The sequence below is a fragment of the Polyodon spathula genome, chromosome 13 (genome assembly GCF_017654505.1).
Source record: "Polyodon spathula isolate WHYD16114869_AA chromosome 13, ASM1765450v1, whole genome shotgun sequence".
Taxonomy (NCBI): domain Eukaryota; kingdom Metazoa; phylum Chordata; class Actinopteri; order Acipenseriformes; family Polyodontidae; genus Polyodon; species Polyodon spathula.
In genome coordinates this window covers 33,861,000-33,872,331 of record NC_054546.1, presented here as the reverse complement: position 1 = coordinate 33,872,331, position 11,332 = coordinate 33,861,000, and the positions used below count along the sequence as shown (strand labels likewise).

Sequence of the window (11,332 nt, the reverse complement as noted above, 5' to 3'; positions counted from 1 at the left end):
CATGAATCTGACAAGTCTGTGATCTCCCCTCCCCTCCCCTGTCAGAGGGAGACGGAGAGAGAGGGAGGGAGGCAGGGAGGGATGTTGATTTACATGGCAAGATCCCCACTGCATCAGACTGAAAGCTGGCACTGAATTCAAACTCACTGTCAACAGAAAACTGCATGAAAAGGACACCCACACATACATTCAATATTATAGTCATTTTTTTATATTTCTCTTTTCTCTATCTATAATTTTAACAAAACAAAAAGCTTAATTTGTTTAGTTTATGATCCAGGTCCTTTTTTAAAAAAAAGCAATACAGACCCAGACACAAGATTAAAGGTTTACAAGCAGGAACTAAACACAAGCAGGAACCTACTTTAAATAAGCCGGCCAGCTAAGCTGTTTACCGGCTGAAAACACGCTACACAAAAGGAACACACAGTACCTTTCTGTGACAGCTCGGAAGCACAGTACACCTCCTGCTTCCTTCTACTCAGCCATCAAGTTCAGACTGACTGCACTTCTTAAAAACCCTGCAACTGGTTCCAATTTACAATCACTTCCAGGTGCAGAGAATAATTAACAATAAAATAATTAAACAAATCGTGCATATGCACATGTTTTATGCAGGGAGGCTATTAACCTCCTCCCTGCTACTATATCTATATATCTATATATATATATATATATATATATATATATATATATATATAGATATATATATTATATATATATATATATATATATATATATATATATATATATATATATATATATATATATATCTATATATATATATATGATATATATATATATATATATATGTATCATATGTAACACAGCAGCCAAATATATATAGGGGGTTTATATATATATATATATATATATTTTTAAATATATATTTTTATTTTTTTTATTTTTTGAGTTTCAGAAAAAAAGAAAAAATGGCACTGAAGCAGGAGCATAAAAATAGAATGACTGTAAAATGTTATGCTGCTTATTTTCTTTTTAACGCAAATATAATTCTTTCTAACAGGCGTTTTATTTAAAACATTAACGGCATCCATTACAATATTTATTTTTAGTGGTTCATTTTTAATGGCAGATTCAGTAGCAGAAAAAACATAATTCAAGTATCCAAATAGCAAATCAAAGAACAAAATGAAAGGATGAACTTCTGCCTCTATGATTATTCAGTTGTTCCCCAAAGGCTTTGTTTCAGATAAGCCAGTAGTGCCACTACCACTACAACACAATATATTTCATTTCCTACCTGTTTTATTATGTGTTTGTATTTAATTATCTATTGCTATTTGTGCCCATCGGTATTTAACTGGTAACAATTGTACAGTTCTATGCAAATACACAGCCGCATGGTGTTCTGGGTGAGTCATACAGTCAAGAAAGCACAGGTTTGTGTCCTGGCTGCACTCTCCTAGCAGTGGTCATTCTTAAACAACCTCGCTTGAGAAATGTAGCTTTTAATCTTTTCAGTAGTCGATCTATGACAAAGGACGTTTTTGCTGGAATAGCTAGTGAGCATGATAAATAATGAAATCCAGTAACTCTAGGATTACTGTACCAGCTATTAGCAATCTAGGAGGCATTTCTGTGATTAATGAAATGGATATGCTACTGCAGGTTGCGTCATTAGGAGTGGGCACTACAGTGTTAAACGACAGTGTTTTGAGGCAAGGCAGTTTGCCTATAGACAGATTAATGGGCTGCACCAGAATTTCTCTTACTGGGATTTAGAAAGTCTGCAGTAACCCTCAGCTGTGCTTTTCCCTGGCAGAGAAGGATACCAGACACAGCTCCTGCACTTTCAGTAGCATGCAGCCAAGGAAGAGCGCTTCTACAAGATACATACAGTATGCAATGAACTACAGAGCAGATATATCCCATACATTTACAGGGGACACTCATTTAAAAAAAAAACTGATGAGCTAAAGATTTCAAGTGTTACCACATTCTTAACAGACCAGCCTCTTTAAAACTATTGTCTGGTTTCACAGAACCCACTTAGACTTATCTGCTTTTCACTACTGTACTCTGTGTGCTCGTAATGCAGTCACACCTGTGCATTATACAACCTCATCAGTGGTTTGGTATACATATAAAATTGGAACACCAGTGGAATTGAAGGTTGGTAATGAGATTTGCCAAGTTCTTTTTCGCTGGGCTGCAATGGCAGGATGAGTTGGAGAAACGTGAATCCCAGCAGATGGCTCCTGCTGCTTTCAAATTACATGGATGCATCATTTTTATTATTGAATGTTAAAATGTTAATTACCTGCAAACAAATATAGCCGGTTCTTAATACTTTTTACTTTTTTTCATAGGTTCAGGCACTGAGTTCTAAGTATTGCTAACTGAGTATGTCATCCATGAAAAAAAAAAAACATAAAAGTATTACAAATGTTATACAAGTACCATACTTGTCCAGTATCTCTTCATCGAACCTGATTTGTTACTATATTTTTAACAGTTTTATATTCAGTTACATTTACCATTCTAGCCTGCGCTCAGAGATTTGACTCACAAGACAAATACACTTCCTCTGGAAAAGTGCCTAAGTTATTTCCAGCTTGCTGGTGGAGATCCCTGATTGGCTCACCAGGTAAAAACAAGCCATACAGCGTGCAGGGTAAGTTGTACAGTCAGGGGATGGCCGGTTAGTTTGGACAGAGGGTACAGCTTATTTCACTGTGTGAAGTTGGTCTCTCTAGAGGCAATTGGCTTGGTAGTGGGATCTGAGGACACCCACTGGCCTTCCTTTCTTATGAGCTGTTGTGGGGAATTGCTGCGGTGAGAGATTGTAATTGGACATTCTAAATGGAGAGAAAATCAAAGGTAAAATAATTGGCCAGTCTAAAAAAAATGGGAGATGTCCTAGCTGACTGGTGGATTGCAAATGTGGTATTAATAACTCAACAGCCTTACCTCCATAAGGTGTAAAACCATGGAATCAATCATAAGAGGTAAATCAATGGATGAGTAGGTCCTCTCTGACTAACCTACAAGATGTCTTTGAAGAAGAGGATTCAAACAATTTGTATGACTTAATATATGGTCTTTTAAAAGTCTTCTGATGATGTATAGCAAACCCTTAAACTCAAATTGGTGGGAATCCAAATAAATCCACAGAAAATAGACAGTACATGTACTTGTTACTAATTTCTAGTTTGGGTCATGGGACCCTGGTTCTTTCTTATTTAAATAAATAGCCTAGCCAGTGGGATAATTGGAGGTAGTGTAAAATCTGTAGACGACACAAAGCTGGGTGAAATATGGAATAAATATTCCAGTTAACAGTGCAAGTGTTGTGTCTATGTCACGATGCGAGTACTGTACTTTCACTGCAATTACATTAGATTATCCTTCTACCTTTAGTTACAGGATGTGAATATTTAAACATGTTGCCCTAAATATCTGCCAGTTCTTAGTTTCCTTTTCTAATAATCATTCCAGTGTGTTTACAAGAGATTACTGCCTAGGGTGTTGAGGCCTGATCAGAGTCGCTTGTTTCACTTGACAGAAAAAGCTCCAAGTGGCAAAGGCAAGATACAAGTGACATTTCACCTGAATCTCTTCAATAAGCAATCAGCCTTAATCTGAGCTAAGACAGCAGGCTTCTAAAGGAAGCATACTACTTTAAAAAGTATATGTTTCTGAAGAAATGTTAGTCATTTTATAACATGGCAAAAACTGCCCTGCTGTTAATTTCAATAGGTGATATCATAGTCACTGGTGAATCACTTGTAAAGGTTACAATTCCCCCTCAACATCTATACAGGGACTGGTGCCATGTTTCAGGGCCAGTGTTATGGAAAAACAAAAAAATACCACATAAGCCAACATGTCAGGTGCATTATATTAACAACTACACAAGTATTTGATGTGTAAACATTCTGAATGCCATTTAATGCAGCTGAAAGGTCCTTATGAATGTTGTATACTCTATGAAAGAAAACAGCTTAAATGGTTATATTGCCTACTCTCTGGAAATACTTTTTAAAAGTACAGTATTTGCAACCCTCTATATCAGGGGTGTCACACTCAGTTCCTGGCGGACTGCAGTGTCTTCTGATTTTCGTTCCACCTGAGTTCTCAATTGCTTAATTGGTCTAATTATTTGATTAACTGGACACATTTAAAACTTCTCTTCAGGCCTCAAAATGTTTCATAGGTAGTGTACCTTGAATCAAGTGCATTTTTAAAACCATCAACTGTAAAAGACCTTGAAAAATATAGGAAATTAAATATGTCAAATTCAACAAATAATTAGATTATGTTAATTGACAGCTTAAGTTGGAATGAAAAATGGAAGACCCTGCATCCCTCAAGGACTGGAGTTTGACACCCCTGCTCTGTGTTGCTTATTAATTATTAACAGTTTATTAACTGTCCTATTGAAAAAACAAACCGCTATAATAGGGATATTTATAGCCAAATATAGGACATTTGTACAATCGATTCTACTATTCTCAGTGGATTATCTTTGCTTAAAAAAATGTGATGCTCAAATGACCTGATGTAATTGTACAAGATTTGGGAAATTTGAGATGTTGTATTATGTGGAAAATTAATATAAAATGTGTATATTACTGCCATTAGTATCAAGCATTTTACTACATGCGCAAAAATGTAAAATTATTTGTTTTCTTGACTTGCTTTCATACAGTTTTGTTCCCACAAATTCTCCAGTTTCCCCGGCTGCTCCAGCATACATCAATCTTGCCTTTTGCTAAGGCCTTAGCTGACTATGAAAGCTCAGATATCTTTAAGGACTGTTAAATTAGCAGTGACAGAATGTGTCCTTCTGCTTCTGGTCTTTGTCGCACATTAATTAAAAAAATAAATAAATGCATCTGAACAGTATCCAATTTGCCTCTTTATTTAAGAGTACCTTAAAAGATTTAAGTAGAAGTGCTGAATTCCAATCCTTTTCAATAGAAAAAAGATCAACTTTATGAACCCATTGTAAAAAGTGCAAGGACAAAGGCACTCAATCAACTATCTAGCTAAATGCAATTTAGTATCAAATTAGTTTTGTATTATTAAACTCCAAATGTAGATTGCCCTGACTTACTGTTTAACAGTTCTGAAACCTACCTAAGCTATTGAGGGAAAATGTATCCGCAAGATTATAAAAACATAAGAAAATGTATGAAGAGGCCAGGCGGCCCATCTAAGCTTGTCCGCATCCTAGTAGCTCATTGATCTCAAAACTTTGTCAAGTTGGTTCTTAAAGGATCCAAATGATTCAACATCACAGATAGGCAACCTATTCCATAACCTCACCACTCTCTGTGTAAAGTAGTGTCTTCTAGCCTGTCCTAAATCTATCTCCACTTAATTTCTAACTGTGTACTCTGGTCCTGGTTTCTGTGCTGTGCTTAAAGTATTGGCTAGAGTTGTATGGGTTTCATAACAAACAAAAACATTCTAGGTGTTGTCACATCATCAAGAAGTAGAGCACACTTGTTTGTTTGCAGCAGATCATTAAAATCAAGACTATAATGTTAAAACTTTTATCACCCAGCAAAAAAAAAAAAAAAAAAAAAAAACTGCCTGTCATTGATTAACATTTTACACATGACCAGATGATGGAATTGAATGATAGAAAACAAAAAAAATTAAGCAATAGTGCTAACTCTTTGTATGATGCAGTGAGCCGTGCTGCTCCGAATCCCTCGGGGCCCTTTCCCCCTGACAAGTGTCAAGTTCACCCATGGGACTCCTGGGAACAATTCCAGACTAACAAGGTCACAGCCTGTCACTCTTTAAAGGTGCAGCAGTTGTACTGCAGTCCTAGCTTACTGTACGTTTAAACAAACATAAGAAACTATTGTTTTCTAATTACTTCAATCTTCCAGTGTGATGAATTTTAGTATTTGCTGTTGATAGAGGTTATGGCAGGTTTTTGTTTTTGTTTGTTTTTTAAATGGCACAGACAAATATAATGTATTTATTTGTATCTTTACTTTGATATTAAAGGAAGCTTACACTATAAAACTAATGCAGCTTTATTGGAGAAAAGCAACAGAGTATGGTACAAGTTAATAAGCACTCCATTTGAGTTGACCTGTGCGGGTAAAGCATCAGGTGCCTCCAGTTTAACATATTAGCATGATCCACCCTATTTGCCAAGGATAAACTAAAACATGCACTTTGTCACTCTGTGTAGTCTGAGGTAAAAAGAAACGCAGTGCCATATTTGTGTTAATATATAGTATAGCAGTCACAAAAAGCTGTAAGTATAATGTAGATTTGTATATAACTTCTAGGTTAATTAAAACCGAATGTACATTCCTTTAAATGGTAACATGATCTTTAAAAAACCTATTCCTTAAACGAAAGTCAGCTTACACGATAAAACAATGTGGAGCTGAAATGGTAATGCACAGTAGTCTGTCTTGTGCAGGTCTGGGTTGTTGAAATACACCTCACCACTGACAGCACTTTTCTCAGACAAACACTTGCATAACATGTTCTTCTGTGTCAGGAGCACCTTTCTCCTGTAACCAGGTCCACACACACACACACACACACACACACACACACACAATAGGAGGTTTAAGCAACCTGAAGAGGTAGCATCCCCAACTAAACAAGCTTAATGCTATGTATACAGTGTAGCTTGCACCAGTGCTCAGAGTCTGGAGATTGTGTTGCACTGTTGTCACATGGGAAGACTTAGATTCCAAACAAAACGAAATACATTTTTTAAAAATCCACCTCAGAAGAGAATAAGAAATGGTGAGGCAATTTTCTAATATGGTACATTAACGAAACTGACCAGACAAACCTTCTGTAGATCAAGGTAGAACACCTTTCCAACATGTCTTTATTCAGCACTGAATAGTGTGGCAGTGACATGGTCTATAGCTCTTACAATATAGGTCATTCTACAAAGTACCACAAAACTAATTTGTTCACGTTACTCCTTAAGAAATAACACAAGGTACATGAAAACTTCATAGCAACTTATTTCAAAACAGGTCACATTCATTTATAAAAATATTCCAGTAGCATCTTATCTATATCCAGCATGTACTTTAGTTTTACTTTCCTTTTAACATTGACAAGATACAAGATAGCGAGAAGAGAACTTTTTCACCCCACATTTTCCCCCCCGCAGAGAGCCCAACAGTAGACCTGTCAGCCTGACGTTACTTGTTGCGTCTCAAAGTTCTTTCTTTGTTTGAGAAGCAGCCCCATCAGTTCTCAGGCCTCCAGGTCTTGGAACTTCCTCTTCCTGTAGTTCTGCACCAGGTTGGAAGCAGTGATCTGGGAGGCTTGGCCTTTCTCCCAGCGCTGGAAGTCATTGAGGCCAGCTTGTCCAGTGCGGAAGAGACACCTCTCTAGGACATCGAGCCGCTCCACCAGAGTAGACGTGTCCTCGTTGTAAGCATTCTGTGAGGAGTCCATAATGCGCCGGAAACGTCCAATGTACGTCTGTCAGCAAGGAAATTACAAAAAAAAAACCATCAAACGTAATTTTTGGTCTCCAAATGCTGGATGAGTCCAGGCAGTGACTTCCCAGGCTGTGTAGCACTGGTGACATCTGGTGTCTGGGTTCAGCAGTTGAAAGGGAGTGATTGGAATGTTAGCATTGCTCTTCTGTACACCTGATTGGCATTTGGGTTACAGCAGGCAACATTTGAATTGGGCATTTTACAAGCGGTTAAAAAATGAGTTTGCTCATGCATATTTCCATTTTTTTGTCCGACCATTTAAATACGGAAGCCAAGTTGCCTCAGTAATCATTTGATCTACAGAGAGGTGGAAAAGGCTGGGGTTAAAATGTACAAATTACCACACTCAAAATGAGCATATTAAAAAAAGACAGTGAGGGAGAGACAGCTGGAGAAAAAAAAAAAAGTGGTGAAAGATCACATGATACTGCTTCGGGGAGGGGGGGGGAGGGGAAATCTAATGGAACTGAGTTAATGTTTGCCTAACAACAAACTGTTTAATAACATATCAGTAAGTCTATTTAAAGGTTGCCACCTTGTGGCCATTTCATTGAAGTGACAGCAAAGTGTTGAACTCGTTGGTTCTTTTAAAATCAAGTTTGATTTTCATTTGCTGGATCAAATAACAGATAACCATTTATAAACTGCACTTTAGGTGACCAAATGCACCAGCTTCCCATCTAATACTGTAATCGTACTTGTACTTTTGCCCTCAACACAGTATAAAAGGGAATTTAAGATACATTTTTATAATATCACTATATTTTAGAGGATAAATGCTTTAGATATTTTTTGACAGATTTTATATATATATATATATATATATATATATATATATATATATATATATATATATATATATATATATATATATATATAGCCTTTAGACCTGTAGGTAGTTCAGTTGGGTCAATAGTTACTTTCCTGACATACTTGAACTTGAATGTGTCGTTTGCCAATTTCGTGCACTGATTGAATAAAAAGAAAATAAATAAATAAATAAATAAATAAATAAATAAAAACGGATCTCATTTTGGAATCAATCTTGCATTCTTGCTGGATGAATCACACTGCCTAATTTAGGTTAACACTTACCACCACTTTCATACTTTGTACATGTTATACATTTATAAGTACATTACCCAATAAAAGCTCATGGAGTGCTGTGTTTATTTCACTAAAAAGGATGGCTGTGAACAACCCAGTTACCCCACACGGGGCTCGTTGGATATTCAGCCACCCCCATCCGTGAAATAACTATAGTACGTTCATGGAGTATCCTCCATTTACCCTTTTAATTCACCAAATTGTCCAGGACCTAGTAATATCAGGGCACTTGTTGGACATTGCAGCCACGAATAACAAGAGGAACAGCAGCAATAGCTACAAATAGAGATAACTCTCTCACATAGGAAAGCTCCTACAACATACAGTATTACACTACACAGCTGACATTATTCAGCCTGTCTTACACCTTTTAGATGTACTGTTTTATTCCCCCTTTTTAAATACTTACCATTTGAGAAAGGTAGAAGAAAGGAGACAAGATAATAATATGCACATATTAAAAGACATGCCAGCAAATGCAAGGGACTGTTGCAGTTTATGAATAAATACTGCAAAAAAATAGTTTATGGTAGTAATACAACCAAGTTTCTAACTACAGTACTTATTACAGTAAGCTTCTCTATGAATTAGGCATATCAAGTCCTGTTATTTGGGTAAAGCACTTTAGCGCACATGCAGAAAGTCTTACTAAATGATGGGCAAGTATTTTGTTTACACTGATGTTGCGTTTCCTCTTGCCATTAGTTAAAGCAAGTTTTGCAAGGTTAAATACAGGACAGGTTTATGTACTTCAGATTGTTAAATATTAATTCTCTACCAATTTGGAGTCCATGTCAACATGAAATGTAGAATATATATTTCCTTTGCTCAGTTTCAATTCCAATTACAATGCTGCTGAACCAAGATATTTTTGCGACAAGCAGGTAGTCTATAAAAGGTAACTGATGTCCAAACTGCTATGCAGTTTGAATTTCATTTCAATTCTGGCCAATTGTGTGATCTCACCTGTAACACAGTTTGTGCAATCTCAGGGTTCTCAGGGCTGTCAAAGTGCAGTAACTGGGACCCCAAACCATAGTAGTAGGGGCCCATCTTGTGAAGGTCCACCACATTGGGGTCGGCACTAAACACTGTTCTCCAGCCCTGCCGGTAAATCTTGGGGTGCTCTACAGACACCAGGCGTCGCTTGTTATCATACAGACCCTTTGACAACCACAGGGGCATCTCCATCTTTGTTCCCTGAAGAGATAACAGAAACACACCAGGGTTGTTATAGATTCAATTAATGTCTGACCAACAAAAACAGGATAGGATGATGAATACAAATTCACCTCGGTTCTGTCAGATCACTGTGTAACATTCATCCAGTTACACATATTATTATCATCCTCCTCCACACACATCAGATTCTGAGGATATATAAAGGGGTGTCTGTCTGAATGTCACGCATTTTTGCATTTGTGATTAAACATCGCTAATTCCTAATCTGTACATACTGTTTGTTTTTTTCCTGCAGCCAATTACAAAATTTACATAATTTGACACAATAAATTTGTTACACCTACAACCGTTCTTTACTGTTTTGACAATACGGTTTTATTTCGTATAAAAACAAGATAACTTCCTCTTAAGGTCAATAGGTTTTATATACTGTCAATTTTGGGATGTTTACACAAAACAGGTTACAAACTGGAATATGTGATTTCCCATGCATCCATTTGCATCCATCAAACTTCATGCTAAATGAATTACACTTCCATTCTGTTCTGTAATGGGAGTTCAACCATCTGTGCCACCAGTCAGCAAAATAGCACACACAATAACAACTTTGAAATGTAGCTGATCAGAAATACAATTGTCCAAGATTTTGCTACTCGCGTTGAAACAATTCACTAAACCATTGAGGCCTACAGGCGTTTTATGCTTCATGATTATGACTGCATGGTACGACCCCACGACTTATCGTGGCAAAAAATACCCAAGCAGACACCCTCACATATTATAATGCACAATCGGCTTACTGTAACTCTCCAAAACATGTTTTATTATTTTGGCTGGTAATACTTTTAAATGTAAACAGAAAAAGCACTGCATCAATTTCATATACAAATACGTGAGTTCATAATTAATGGTATGTATTATTGCTATATCTCACCTCAGGGATGTCGCGGGTATCACTGGTTTTCTCCACGAAGCCCAGTCGGGGGAAAGCGCACTCCGCTCTGGTCGGCAGCTTCTCTTGAGACAGCAAAATATCATCTAGAGACAGGAAGTTTTCCTCCATTCCAACGCCGGGTGGCACCGGCAGGTAGGACTGAGTCGTCATGTCTACCTAACTGTTAAAAATGAAATATATTACAAATGAACAATAACAATTTAAACCAACTCGAAAAATAAGTTTGTATTCATGTTATTGTCTGCAGCAACAAGCTCACGCAATGGGCCTAGTACACAGTGCAAAGAGGGCGGTACAGGACTTCGAATCTCCCGCCAACCCCGCCTCTTCTGTATAGACAGCACTAATCCATCGCAGAGTCTCACATGGCGTTCTGAGGACCAGAGTAGGGAAGCATTGAAATGACCAAGACAGACATGACTGCAGCAAAAATCTAAAATTAAGATCAACATAGCTTGTCGTATTTATGTAGCTTTAGTTTATTTAGAAATTATTTCCCATAACCCACCTGAGCTGCTAAATAACAGTAGTTTTTCCATACCTGGAGGGAAGGCTATACTCTATTCTTTCTCCACTGCATAGTTAAGTGGTTAGTAGAAAAGTTTACAAGCCAAGAACT

The 11,332-nt window shown here is 37.1% G+C and overlaps 1 protein-coding gene across 1 annotated transcript; it reads right to left on the bottom strand.

Annotated features, from left to right (window-relative positions):
- Window positions 1-6,826: 6,826 nt before the first annotated feature.
- On the bottom strand, window positions 6,827-11,032 carry LOC121325506 (DNA replication complex GINS protein PSF3-like). The gene is made up of 3 exons (XM_041268036.1): window positions 10,693-11,032; window positions 9,543-9,776; window positions 6,827-7,449 (listed from the first exon to the last, which is right to left on the bottom strand). The coding sequence occupies exons 1-3, from the start codon at window positions 10,861-10,863 to the stop codon at window positions 7,219-7,221; spliced, it is 636 nt and encodes a 211-aa protein (XP_041123970.1). The 5' UTR covers window positions 10,864-11,032; the 3' UTR covers window positions 6,827-7,218.
- Between the last annotated feature and the right edge of the window lie 300 nt (window positions 11,033-11,332).